This window comes from Helobdella robusta (genome assembly GCF_000326865.2).
Source record: "Helobdella robusta unplaced genomic scaffold HELROscaffold_7, whole genome shotgun sequence".
NCBI lineage: Eukaryota > Metazoa > Annelida > Clitellata > Rhynchobdellida > Glossiphoniidae > Helobdella > Helobdella robusta.
In genome coordinates, this window is record NW_008705398.1 from 943,784 (window position 1) to 958,783 (window position 15,000).

Sequence of the window (15,000 nt, forward strand, 5' to 3'; positions counted from 1 at the left end):
TGATGATGATGATGACGATGATGATGATGATGATGATGTATACTTCTGAAAAAAAAACAATAACGATGTGACTTTATGAAAACAAAGCCTACAAGTATTAATCTAATTATAGTAAGAATGAACGAACGAATGAATGAATGAATGAATGAACAAATGAATGAATGATGAACAAATCAGTGAATGAATGAATGAACGTACAAACAAACAAAGGGAATGAATGAAGGAAGATGAATGAAACAACATGCACGCACACGCACGCGCAGTAATCAACTCAACCAGCAGACCATACAGTGTAATTAAAAACCCTGCTTTTGTAGGTATGTATTTGTATTTCCGGCCACACACATCTCACACATACACACACACACATATAAAAACATACACACACAAACAAACACACATACACGAATAAACAATTATAAAATACCCCAGATACCTTTCGAACTCACTGAAGGGTTCAGTGAATGGTATTTTTAGGTACTATTATGTAAATTAAGTCTTATATGTGTGTGTGTGTTTGTGTGTGTGTGTGCGTGTGTGTGTGTGTATGTGTGTGTGTTTTTCCATTGTTATTGTTCCTGAGACGTATATAGCATGTACTGCCTATTGTATAATGTGTTTATGTATATATTGTATATTCGGATGCGTGTATGTATATATTGTTTGTATGTATGTGCGAGCCCATGTATGTATGTATGTATGTATGTATGTATGTATGTATGTATGTATGTATGTATGTATGTATGTATGTATACATTTGTAAGTATGTATGTGTATATTGTATATATTTCATACATACTTATGTATGTAAGACTTTTCTTTCACAGGTGTTCAGCAAGTGTTATGCAATACATACTTATATGTATATATATATGTATGTGTGTGTGTGTGTGTAAGTGTATTCCTGGTATATATGCTTGTGTATTTGGTGTTTGACAAAGTATAATTTATTTGCTGGGAGAATAAAGCATTGTGGTGGAGACTTCTTTATATCATGTAAGATTTTGCATTTAATGTTTCGGGTGTCAAACGTTTTGTATGTTTGTATGTTTGTATATATGTGTGTGTTGTGTGCATAAGTATCTAAATTTGTATGTATGTATGTATATATGTATGTTTTTCTTTGGGATTGATTATTTTGTCTTTGTATTATTGTATTTTGTTTAGTATGAAAATATTTGGTATGGTTAAATCATCAATTTTTACTTTACACTAATTCACACATTCGCACACACACACACACACACACACACACACACACAAACGTCAACATTAAAAAACTCATCACAGTAAAACAATTAAAAATAAGTGCATCGTAAATACTAAAAAAGAAAATGAAACTATCAACAGATACAAGATACAAATACAAGATACAAATACAATATACAAGATACACAAACAACAACAACGATCTCCTCAACAACTTAAGCAAATCAAAACAACAAAATCAACAACAACAACATATAATCATCGACTAAAAATATCAATAACAACAACCCAAGTAACATTAATCACATTAACAAACAACAACGACAAAACAACAATATGGATAACAACTCGGTGAAATATGAGACTAATAACATTCGGGATAGTTACAATACTAGCAGCAACAACAACAACAACAGCGTTCTTGACAACAACCAAATTACTCCAAACAACAAAACCTCCAACAAAATCGACACTCCAAGCAACAACATCAACAGCACTCCAAAAAACAACAACAACAGCAGCAATTACAGTCCAAACAACATCAACAAAGACCTCAACGTGACTCCTAACAACAACAACAACAACATTACTGCAAATTACATTAACAGTCCAAACAACAACACTCCGAACAACAACAACGACGACGACAACCAAATGTCCATTTACTACACCCAACTTCAAAACCTCCTACCACAGCCACAAATAAACAACCCACAATCGCGACTTCAACTGCTACAAAACGTCATCGACTACATAGCCGATTTAGAAGAAATGACGTCATCGAGCGAATGCACTTCCGATCCTAAGTCATATTCAGAGTCTTCGGCTACTACGCCATCTCTTTCCGGTAAGCTATATCCAGTGTCTTTCACCACTGCTACGTCATCGTCTTCCTCTTCCGGATATAACAAGATGGCGTCTATTGTGAGAAATTTGAATGAGTCGTTTGTTGTTGACTCGCTCGTGACATTTAAAATGAAATGAAATGCTCTATATGCTGACTAAAACTAAAACATTATCGTTATTAATAAATATAAATAAAATATTCATGATCATAATAACTGAATTATGGTATAGAAACGTTATTATTATTAATTATATTATAATATTTAGTGGAATTTAATGTATGTTCATCTATTCATCCGTTCGTTAGTTCATTCATTCATTCATTCGTTCATTCATTCTTTATTTCATTTATTCGTGGTCGGCTTAATAATAATGTGGGATATAAGAATGATATAGAACAGGGGTGGGCAAACTTTTGTCGTGAGGGCCGCATTGAGAACTATTTTACCCTTTCAAGGGCCGCATATGTACTTGAATACCAAATTTTTTCGACCCGGAGAAGAATTTGTTAAGATTTGTGGCTCATTTTTTTGGTCATAATGACTGGCCGACGACTTCTTTTTGGCGAACATGTTTGCCCACCCCCGATGTAGAAGATAATAATAAGATGGTCCGTTTGATACGATTTTAAAATTATGGTATCCGTGATAGCAATGATATAGATCTATTTAGTAACATTTTCCATTTGGACTATCTATTGGGATTATAAAGAAGAAGATGACAAAGATTTTAATGAAGATTATCAGTTATATAAATGTAATGAAATAAAACTACTAATGAAACTTACTTTATAATAAATGTAACGAAACGAGAAAATAAAATGTCCATTGTATTAAATATAACGAAACGAAATTTCAATCGCTACATATTGATTATCTCGATTTCACTTTAAAATTATTAAACAAAAGTAAACTTTAGTTCCAATGACAAGTGTTCGAAGTAGATTTCTGGCTTCGAACATTTTTAAAAGCAAAATTATCTTCTAATTAGGGGTTGACAACTCGACCTTTGACAATTTTTGGGAAAAAATTTTAAGTTTTGAAATTTAATTGATGAAAAAAACTCTTTCTTCTTTTCAACATTCTCTTTCTTGTGAATTTAATTTAATATATTAAATTAAAAAACAACTTACGTTTAAAACCAAAGTCAAGACACAATAAAATCAAAAATGGGATCTATACTGGGAAAAACCATGGATGAAAACCTGAAGAAAAATCAAGAATTTATGCTAGCCACTCAGAAAGCCCAAGTACCTTAATTTACAATTTTACGTTATATTTGGCCAATATACTATCTTTACTATACTTGTTTTATTTTAATTATAACTATCTGACATGCAACCACAAGGATTTTTGTTAAATCCACTTTTAAACATTTTACTAATGCCTACAACCCTAAATCTACTAAATGCACTGATCACATGAGTATATTACTCTTTAATATATGATTACTAAACTACGAATTACACTAATCTACTGACAGTTAGAAAGACAGATTCACATGCAAAATGTAATGAGAGAGCAGCAGATGGCCATGATGGTAGCCAGGTCACGAGACCTCTTCCAATGGTGGTCGACATTCTACCTTTCGTACGGGGCCATTGCTTTCATTGGGTCTGTGAAGAACAACAAAAATAAATAAATAAAAATAATAATAATATTAGTCATCAAATAATCACAAATAATTTAATTTTGTTAACCAGTGTCAAAAAAGCAGGCAAAAAAGCATTGCTGGCCCCAATGTTCCCTTTCACTTTCATCGTGGCGTACCTTGGGGACATGGCCTACGGGTCAAAATTGCACAGGATGAAAAGTGAATTAAAGTTTAAACATTTATTATAACTTAAGAGTCAAAATTGTAGATGAAAACAAAAGAGAGAAATAGAGCAAGATGAACAAAACTGAGAGAGCACAAAAAGAAGGAATGTGTGAGAGAGAAAAATTGAAAATAAGAAAGAGAGAGAGAATGAGAGAGAGAGAGAGAGAGAGAGAAGAAACAATAGTTAGAAGAACTAAAGAATAAAAACCACCAAAAGTTAGATAAAAACAGATTTAAGATGACAAATAAGCGACTAGAGAGAACTTATTTAAATTAGTAAATCAGTCAATCAATCATTAGACAATTAATTGGTGAAGTAATTGAGCAATTATTTAATTAATTAATTGCAAAATCATCACCTCGTACACACACACACGCACGCACACACACACACACACACAAACACATCAGATGAAGCAAAGAACATTCTGAAAAACGAGTTGGAGTTGTTGGACCTGCCACAACCACTACCTACACTGGAGAGCATAGACGAAAGGCGGGAAAAATATAAACAACAATAATAATAATAATAACATAATAATAACATAATAATAATAATAATAGAACGATTTGTGGTTTTTTTTATATATTTATATGAATGTCAGTCATGGAGAATCTTTATTCTACAATCAATCAGTACATCAGGTGAAAAATAATTAATTAAATGTATAATTAGCTAATTGATTATCCAATTAAATAACCAATTGATTGATCGATTCATTAAGTGATGAATAAGGATGAATTTGATAGTAATGTCCGGAAAGTTTCGTTCGTTTGTTCGTTCGTTCACACACGTCACGCACAAACATACGAACGCACACACACACACAAAATTTTTCAATTACGATGAACTTATGTGACTCGCACACACACACACACACGGACGCACACACGCACATCAATACATATAAATTTCTGGTATAAACGATTGAGGTCTTTTTTACTAATTGTTAAATAAAGCAAAAATAAATTATATTACAACGTTCATTAATGGGTTATATAAAACCAATATATATATATATACATATATATTTATTTATCTCTCTCTCTCTCTCTCTCTCTCTGTGTGTGTGTGTGTGTGTGTGTGTGTGTGTGTGTGTGTGTGTGTGTGTGTGTGTGTGTGTGTGTGTGTGAGTTCTTGTCAAGTGAAAATGACGCTAGTGATGAATGATGTCTGTAAGTGAAGATAATGAAGATCATGTCATGTCTTGGTGATGATGATGACGATGGTGATAGTGATGATGACGATGATGATAATGATGATGACGATGATGATAGTGATGATGATCACCGATTAAGACGATTAAAATATCATTTTAAAATCTATAAACAATAAACGTAGCGTCTAGGAATGATGATTATGATGAAGATGATGATAATCTTGGTGATGATGATGATGATTCGTGTATTGATGATAGTGATGATGATTCAAGTATTGATGATGATGACGGTGGTGGAGACGATGGTGGTAACGATTTTCGGACGCCGATTTTCGCCATTCTTCTTAATTCTGTGTGGTAAAAAATTGATTATTATTATTATTTTATTATTATTATTACTGTTACCGATATCATTATAACGCTGGCCACATCGCCATCGTCATCATCATCATCATCATTACTACATCATCATCACTACATCATTATCATCATCATCACTACATCATTATCATCATCATCACTACATCATCACCACCATCATCACCACACCACAATCGCCACAACCGCATCGTCATCGCTACGGCCACAAACCTTGTTACTGAGAGTAGCGGCCAGAACTATGATGATGATGGCCAGGATGATGACCAGCGTCCCAATCAAACAAAATTTCTTCTTCCTCGCCTTCGTCTTATTATGAATTAATTAATTAATACTAATTAATTAATTATAACGACAATTATTATCACTATAATCTATTTATTATCATTATTAATTAATTATAATTATTATTTATAATTGTAAGAAATTATAGTTACGTTATATTTCTGGGCCTGGCTCAGCTGTTCGGTGCCCTGTTCGACATTGGCCGAAGCTGATTCAGTGTTCGCCTCTATGGAGTCTTGAGAGAAAAAGAAGGTAGTGTATGAATGAATGAATGATAGAATGATGGAATGAATGAATGATGGTATGAATGATTGAATGAGTGACTGGACGAATAAATACATGAAGGAATGAATGAGTGAGTGAATGGTTGAATGGAATTTGAGTGAATGAACGAATGACTGAATGAATCGCGAGTGAATGAGTGAGTGACTGAACGGACAAAATAAATGGCTAAATGAGTAAACGAAACGAAACGATGAATGAATTGAAAAATGCGAAGGAATGAAGAATGAATGAATGTTAAAAGGAACAAACAAAGCCTGCCACGAAGAGACGACAAAATGAATGATGGATTGAATGAATGAAAAAAAAGAATGAAAGAAAAGTAAATGAATGAACGATTGAATGAATGTAGTGAAATATTGTCTTCCCACTACCTATTACATCTCCCTGCTCATGAACCAGCATCCCGAGGTCTTTGAAGATTTGATTGACATCTGATATATCAGACTGGGAATTATATTATATTATTGTTATTATTAAATTATATTATTATTATTAAATTATATTATCATTATAAAACAAACAAACAAGTCCTGTCAAATTGTGGTTCCGTAGTAGCTTTAAAAAGACACGTCATAATAAAATCTTGTCTTTAATTCTGATCTCAATAGTGTTCTTCATAATCTATCTCCATGTCTTTCTTCAATTTTCGCTTGGTCTGACTCCAGGTGTCTTAAACTTAATCCTTCTAAATTTGAATTAATTTTTTTTAATAAATCTAAACACTCTATTACTATTCCTCCTATTATCCTATCTGATTCTAAAACTCTTGATGTCTCTCACAAGTTTCGTAGTCTAGGATAACATAAAGGATTTCGTCCTAGAATTTGTTCTTCAACCTACCTCCAATTTGACAAGAGCATCTTCTCTCTCCTTCATGATCTCTTGATCAATCTCCGAAGCGTCGATCTGAAGCACTGATTGCTGCTGCTGCTGCTGGTGGTAGGATGCTGAGCCTCTGTGGAGCAAGCAATAATAATAATAACAACAACGATGACAACAAATTATAACAATAAATATCAAATAAAATTTGGAGAAAATATCTAGAGATAACGATTGTATCAAGAAGAACAATCCTAAACGACAACATTAACATCAACAACAACAACATCAACAACAACAGCATCAAAATCGACAACATCAACAACACATCACCCAAAATTATCCTGGGTGCTGAATGGATCTCTTTGATAGCTGGCCTGTTGAAGGAATGAATGAATGAATGAATGAACAATTGATTTTAAAATAACGAATGAATGAAAGAGTGAGTGAATGAATGAATGAGTAAATGAAAGAATGAATAAAAAATTAAATTGGGAAAATGAAGAACAAACAAACAAACCGAGAACAAACAAATGAAAAATAAACAAAAGCAAGCAAGCAAGCAAACAAACAAACAGACAGACAGACAGACAGAGAGACATACAACTTTCTTCTTTAACTCCTCCCCCTCAATATTTTTCTCCTGTCTTTGGAGCATTTGAAACTTGTTTAAGATGCCCGCGAAGTCACCTGTCAACTTCTCCCTCTGCAACTTTTGCTGTTTCTACGCGGGGCAGTGGCGGGAAAATTCAAATAAACTACGCAGCAAACAGACGGCATGTGATAGGCGGAGATCTTCTTGCATTCGAACCAGGGTATATAGCGGTAAAGTGACCAGGCACTTTACCGCTACACCATTGCGCCGCCCAGCAGGGTAATAAACAATAATAATAATAATAATAATAATAACTATAATGATTATTATTAATATTATGCGTTATGATGAGAAACCTGCTCAGATAATAAGCCACTGGCTGGGATGGCACTTAAATTCTTGAGGAATTTCGTCGTGTCACGAGCAAGTTGGTTTGTGTAGTGCTGAATTTGGTGACTGAAAGAGTGAATGAGCGTGTGAGTGAATGCATTAATGGGTGAATTAGTGGACGAATGAAAACGTGAGTGAATGAATGAGCGAATGATTGATAGAAGAGAGAATGAGAGAAACAAGTGAATGACGAGGGATGGTGCTCTAACTGATGACTAGAAAAACTAAGGAAGAGAATGAATGAATGAATGAAGAAATGTTATATGGATGAATGAATGAATGAATGAGTGAATGAATAGTTGAGTAAATGATTGATAGAAAAGAGAAAAAGTGAATGAAAGCCTGAATAGACAAACAGGTAAATGAATGGGATAGAGCTGTATCTAATGAGTGAATGAAAGAAACGAAATGATGGGTGGATGGAAGACAGAAACAACGAACGAATGAAGAAACGAATGTATGAATTGATGAATGAATGCACTGACGAATGAATGAATGAATGAAAGAATGACGAAATGACTGAAATACAATTTATCTTTGAGCTCCATGTTGTCAGGTCTTGTGGACATCTGGTTTTGTATGGACTCAAGTTGGCCGACTTAATTTAAAATTATATTCATATTATTTTATTATTAACGTAATAATTATAGCTAACATAACTATATTATTATTATTATTATAATTAGTTTTTTCTAACCGTTAGTAAAAATTTTCTGAATGTTATTTGAAATAACATTGGACAGCCTAAGGAAATCATTATTACTGCTGCTACTACTACCACCACTGGATAGATCTGTACGTAAGGATAAATTGAACATAAATTCCTCACAATTACAACAAAATATGATCATTAAAACAAATACAATGTTATTAAAATAATAATTATATTGCTTAGCTAACTGAAAATGAAAACCACTAATGCAACTAATGTAGAAGCTACTAGAACTGCTACTATGCTACTACTACAACTTCCTGGTTGAAAGTAAAAGTTAAATAAAATACTAAAAAATAATATAATAATTTATTGCTAATTTTTTATTATTACAGTTAGCAGTAATTAGACGTTTAAAATTCAATACTGTTGTCTATGTTACTATTGCTGCTATTGCAGTCACTTCTACAGCTACTTTTGCTGCTACTGCAGCTGCTGCTATGGCTGCTACTCAGCTAATATTGGTAGAAATGAAAAAATTCATTAAATCCATCATTAAGTAAACAAAGAAACAAACCAACAAAATACTATTTTACAACTTTACTGTATGATAATTATTTAAAATGATTTCTATTTAATTCAATTCACATAAAGTCTTAAACAGAGACAAAAAACAAGCCCAAACACACATACACACACAAACACACACAAACATGCACACAATAATTTAAATGTCTTCGTATTTTAGTTTTTTTTTAATTTCAAACTTACTGGCAGCAGCGTTGGAGGCAAAACTATTTCTGTCGACCATTATAGATTACCTCTTTGTATAATTTATTTAATTAATTTAGTTAATAACTTAATTAATTAACAATTTTATAATTGTTGTATCTTTTTAATGAATAGGTAGTGGGCGTTTTTTATCCTTTCAAGATTCAATTCAATAGTCACAACTCTATGCCTGTGACTCTCTGTAATGTAATGAATGTTCTGCGCTGCATATTAAATTTTTCCAGGTTTTTTAATGAATTTATTAAAATGAATTTATTTAATTAATTCTTAATTGACAAATAATAATGGCAAAAAATCAATGTTATATAATCTAGATATCATAATATAATATATTAAATTAAAATATAATTACTAATCATTTGATTTGAAATTTGTATTTATATATATGACTATCTATTCTATATGTATATTTTATTATATATGTCTTCTATATAAAATAAATATATGTTATATTTATATGACAATTTGACATCCGTAAAAAATTATTAAACAAGAATTTCAGCCAAAAATTTCTAGCAGAAATGGAGTTATGATCAAAAATTATTTTTCCAAACAATACAAATTTAATTACCTCGTCAAAAAATTTGTGAATTAGTTACTCACTGAGATATTTTTAGATGTAGAGAATTAGATAATTGGAAAAAGTAAATCGAACCAACAGATGACTCTATGAACCATTATTTAAGTAGCTGAGCGGCTGAATGGTTTTCATAAATTCTCAATAGATGGCAAAAATTAGTCATATATATATATATATATATATATATATATTTTCATATATATTTATATATTGATTTCTATTCATTTATATTTATATATGGCACTATGACTTTAACCAAAATATATAATTATATGTAATTTAATATACATGTTGTTTTTTAAATATTTATTATATACTACATATATACTACATGCATATATATGACTATATGGTACATTCAAAACCTAAGTGTATTCTAAATATATGTTTAAAATTTACTATTAATGTTTCAATTTATTTCGTCATCTCGTTGTCTTAAACTCTACAGTATATCTTTTTACTACGTTGTACAAAAAGGCTGTTGAGCCAACCAACCAAACTGGTCTATCAGCTTTTAGTTCGGATCTTCAAAATAACTAAAGAAAAGTCTGCTAAATACGCAGGTAATCAAAAAATACATAAATTAGAATTTACCATATATATATATAGATTATTTTATATAAATATATACTTATAAAAATTTTTAAATGATATTTGATAAATTACTGTATTTATTAAATAAAGTTGAAAAAATGGGCGATAGTGTTAAAAAAAAAAAACATAATTCTAGTTTTATAACTCCATGGTCACACCCCTTTTAATACCAATTCACTTTTCATTTCCTTAGAAACCCGTTCGTGGAAAAAAAATCGCCTTCTAAGTTCTGCTTTTAGCTTCTGTCCTAATTTTTTTGTTTTATCCGGAAATTTTAGTTTTTTCTGTCTATTTTAGTCTCCAAAAATGTCAACTAATGGTAAAACAGCGGCCGACGCTCTGAAATTGGAGGATGCCGAATTTCCGTTAAATCAGGGTGAATCAGCCAACGTCCAAGAACTCTCTCAGTTTGTCAGTTTGTTTTTTAATATAAAGTCTTTTTAAAATTTATTAGATTAAAATTATAAAAGGAAATTGTTCTAAATAAGTTTTACTTTTTTTAATAAGAGTTTAATTAAATTGTTAATAATGTTATAAAATATAAACCTTGACTTGTGATTTTTTTGTTTTTTAAAACTTTAAAAGCATTATCATTAAAATTACACTCTGTTTTTTTTAGATGTTTATGTTAGAGACATCTAGACATTAGAATTTAGGACTTGGATTTCAGTATTTCTTGTTTAGTCACCATCAATTAAAATTTAAATTAAATGTGATTATTCCTGAAACTGAGATTTTCTACATTGATAATGAAATGACTGATTATATTTTAAAACTTAATATAAATATATTACAAATATATTTATAAGAAATTGAAAGTTAATTTAAAATTATTGTCTACAATTCCACAGATGCAAACATTTTTACAGCAAATGCAAGAAAAATTCCAAGCAGCTTCAGACCAGATATTAGGGAAAAATATCCTTTCCTTATAGAGTCCTAATTGTTTTTTTCATATTATAATTATTTTTATTGTTATTATTATTATTGTTGTTAAACATTCTTATACACCATTCTACTTTTAAAAGTATTTTGTCTATTTATATATAATTTGTACCCTCAATTGTATAATTTTAAATATAGCATTAATAATAATAAACAATGATAATATTAATAAATAATATTAATAATAAATAATATTTATGACCATTTGACCTTGACCTAATAATTCACTCGACCTGATGTCTCAGAGAATCGATGACCTCGAGAAGAACATCACTGACCTCTCGAAGCAGGCATCGCTAGAAGATCAAAAACAGCAATCAAATCAGCCCCCAGCCGCCTCCGAATAATAAAATTATTATTATTGTTATTTATAATTAAATATATTAATTATTATTTATATCTGGACCACTGAATGAAGAATAAATGAATGGTTTGGTTTTATAAATTTGAAGACAGCAAAATAAAAGTTTTTATATGTTTTTATGCTTCCCTTGTCGCGTTGACTAAGCGCTATAGTTCAATTTCTGTACTCAAATTCCGCGTCTATCAAGCCGTCGTCAGGTTCGAATTCATTCGTTGCAAATTTTTTTTTAAATAAATACAAAAATTAATGGAAGCTTAAATGTATTTTTGAAAAATTGTAAATATCAAAGAAGAGATATAGGAGGAAAAATGTGATCTATGTATATGTGTGTGTATTTGTGTGTGTATGTGTGTGTGTGTATTTGTGTGGTGTGTGTGTATTTGTGTGTACATGTTTGTGTGGTGATGTGTATAGTAATATATGGCACTGCAAAAAAGGTTATCGATTGAATGAATGAAAATTCTATGTGAATAAGAAAACCATGAATATAAGAAGCTGCAATATTTAAAATAACTGATAACCGATAAAAAAATTTCAATCATAATAAATAATAATAATAAATCATAATAAAAAATGAAATAAATTATAACGGCAATAATTATGAATAATAATAAATGATTATGATCTACAACGGCTCAAGTGAACGAAAGTAAGACACTACATATCTGGTAGCGCGCGGTCAATCAATCAACCAACCAATCAATAATAATAAATAATAATAATAATCAATAATAACAACAATAAATAATAATAATAAAAACAATAAATAATAATAATGAATGATAAAAATAACAGTAAACAATAACAATAGGCTAACATTAAACTGATGCAAAAGCAAAAGCTACGGAAAAAAGTGTTTTTCAAAATAAAAGAATAAAAAATATAAATTATATTATTATTATTGTTGTTATTATTATAATTATTACTATTCCAACGTAGTAAGAATGTATTGAGAGTTGTCTGGTAAATTTTTTGAGAGGGATAAACTCTTTCTTTTCTTTATTAAAAAATGGTTGGTTTGATGGACGGATCAAACTGCGTTATTCATCTTAACATTCAAAGGATTAATTCATTCGTCCTATCGTTCATTCAATCGTTCGTTCGCTCATTCATTCCATCATTCATTTGATAGTTTTTTTATTGATTTGTTCATTCGTTTATACATTCGTTCTTTCGTTCCATTCGTTCGTTCGTTCGTTAATTTATTCATTAATTCATTCACTCATTATGTAAATCATGACTAGAATTGAAACTCGATTAAAAAAAATGAAACATTAATTAATCAGCCAACCGACCAATGAATGAATGAATGAATGAATCAATCAATCAACCAACCAACCAACCAACCAACCAACCAACCAACCAACCAACCAACCAACCAACCAACCAACCAACCAACCAACCAACCAACCAATCAATTAACCAATCAATTAACCAATCAATCAATCAACCAACCAATCAATCAATTAATCAATCAACCAATCAATCGATCAACTTCATAATCTCTCCCACAATGAAAATAAAAGTATTGACAAGAATTTAATAGGGCCAGGCACATCTGTACGGTTGAGATAATGGAGCGGGGAGACATTGGTTGATCTTCTCGCAACCAGGGGGAGACCAGTTCTAGGCGGTGATGACGATGACGATGATGATGATGGTAGTGATGATGACGATGATGATGGTAGTGATGATGATGACGACGATTATGATAGTGATGGTGATGGTGACGATGGTGACGATGGTGATGACATATTTGTATTTAAACGATGGCTCCGCACACACACACACCACACACACACACACACACACACACACACACACACACACTGACTCTCACACACACACAAACACTTACTCACAAACACCCAAATCCGCACACACACACACTCGCTCACAAACAAACTCACAGACACACATACATTCACAAACACATCCACATCCACACACACACACACGCACACACTCGCATACTTGGACGGATTGATCACACCATTCCAGCTGGGCCTTCCCGAATTCCATGCTCTCCTCATGTCTCTTCAGTACCTGATTCAAAATCACCACTGTGTCCCTATACTCGTTCGTGTTCACACTGTGTTGTTGTGATGATGATGATGATGGTGATGGTTGTGATAATGATGATGGAGGTGATTAAAATGATGATAGAGATGACAATGATGACGACGACGACGACGATGATGACGATGTTGGTGATGATGATGATAACAACGAAAAACGAACAGAGTAAAAGAGAGACAGTCAGAAGAGAGAAAAAGAAAGATAGATAGAGAGAGAGAGAAAAAAAAGAGAGAAAGAGAGAGAGGGACGACGACGACGATGATGGTGATGATGATAACAACGACGACGATGTGATGACGTTTACTTGATGGGCATCTTTTCTCCCGGATCTCTTCCCAGATGGAAGAGGATGGGATTCTTGGAATGGTCAGTCATGTTGCTAGTGGTCACCCCGTCTACCTGCTGGCCAGGGCAATACTCGTAGCCCTGCAAATGATGATGCCAGATTAAGATGAATGATGATCGTGATGCCATTGAGACGCCGGATGTCATTATGACGTCATTAAGCTGCTGGTAACTATGACGTCACGGTGATTTTGATGCTGGCGAGATCATGAGGCAATGATGATGACGCGATTATGACGATGCTGATGATTATTACGTCACGATGAAGATGATGATATAGTTTGCTAGAATGTGAAACACTAAAAATCGCCGACAGTTAAAACACAAACTGCGCTATACAAATCACAAAGACGCCACTTAACGAGATATAAATTAATTAATTAACATATTAATCAGTTATCCAATTAGTCAATTTCTTTAATTATTAAATCAATTAATTTATTTAACTATTTATCAAATTAATTAAGCAATTACTTGATTTTTCGCTTCAGTCGGTGTTGCCCATGTATAATAATGAGCCTTATACGGACCGTACCTAATTAACATATTCACCGAACATAATTAGCATAATTTATGAGGATGACCAGTATCATTATTAACTACATAACCTAATTAGCATATCCATCAAACATAATTAACTTAATTTATGAGGATTATCAGTATCATTATTAAACTACTACCAATATCATTATCATCCCATCTCCATCATATAATCATTATTATTATTTTATTATTAATGTTATATTATTATTATTATTATTATTACTATTCGTAATAAAATTTATAACCACCTGATATTGAATAAGGTGTTTCCTCTATAGTAAAAAATTGGCCTGGAAATAAAATAATAATAAAAATAATAAT

The 15,000-nt window shown here is 31.6% G+C and overlaps 3 protein-coding genes across 3 annotated transcripts in view; 1 reads left to right on the forward strand and 2 right to left on the reverse strand.

Annotated features, from left to right (window-relative positions):
* Positions 1-1,545: 1,545 nt before the first annotated feature.
* On the forward strand, positions 1,546-2,193 carry HELRODRAFT_164715 (hypothetical protein; the record flags this gene model as incomplete). The annotated part of the gene is made up of 1 exon (XM_009030705.1): positions 1,546-2,193. One exon carries the CDS (start codon positions 1,546-1,548, stop codon positions 2,191-2,193), a length of 648 nt encoding a protein of 215 aa, XP_009028953.1.
* A 772-nt stretch (positions 2,194-2,965) lies between these two features.
* HELRODRAFT_95955 (hypothetical protein) lies at positions 2,966-9,845 on the reverse strand. Its single transcript, XM_009030706.1, has 16 exons — positions 9,746-9,845; positions 9,209-9,432; positions 8,483-8,578; positions 8,314-8,383; positions 7,752-7,851; positions 7,405-7,524; positions 7,134-7,177; positions 6,822-6,936; positions 6,353-6,425; positions 5,849-5,931; positions 5,625-5,720; positions 4,983-5,244; positions 4,285-4,906; positions 3,758-3,867; positions 3,538-3,668; positions 2,966-3,304 (listed from the first exon to the last, which is right to left on the reverse strand). Exons 2-12 carry the CDS (start codon positions 9,246-9,248, stop codon positions 5,197-5,199), a joined length of 885 nt encoding a protein of 294 aa, XP_009028954.1. The 5' UTR covers positions 9,249-9,432; positions 9,746-9,845; the 3' UTR covers positions 2,966-3,304; positions 3,538-3,668; positions 3,758-3,867; positions 4,285-4,906; positions 4,983-5,196.
* Positions 9,846-12,493: 2,648 nt separating this feature from the next.
* HELRODRAFT_95956 (hypothetical protein) overlaps positions 12,494-15,000 on the reverse strand; it is a 7,855-nt gene continuing 5,348 nt past the window's right edge. Inside the window, exons 12-18 of the mRNA XM_009030707.1 lie at positions 14,925-14,969; positions 14,611-14,671; positions 14,096-14,217; positions 13,687-13,804; positions 13,060-13,338; positions 12,817-13,039; positions 12,494-12,672 (exon numbers count right to left, since the gene is read on the reverse strand). Of these exons, the coding sequence (XP_009028955.1) occupies positions 13,252-13,338; positions 13,687-13,804; positions 14,096-14,217; positions 14,611-14,671; positions 14,925-14,969 (433 nt within the window). The 3' untranslated portion in view covers positions 12,494-12,672; positions 12,817-13,039; positions 13,060-13,251. The remainder of the gene's footprint in view (positions 12,673-12,816; positions 13,040-13,059; positions 13,339-13,686; positions 13,805-14,095; positions 14,218-14,610; positions 14,672-14,924; positions 14,970-15,000) is intronic.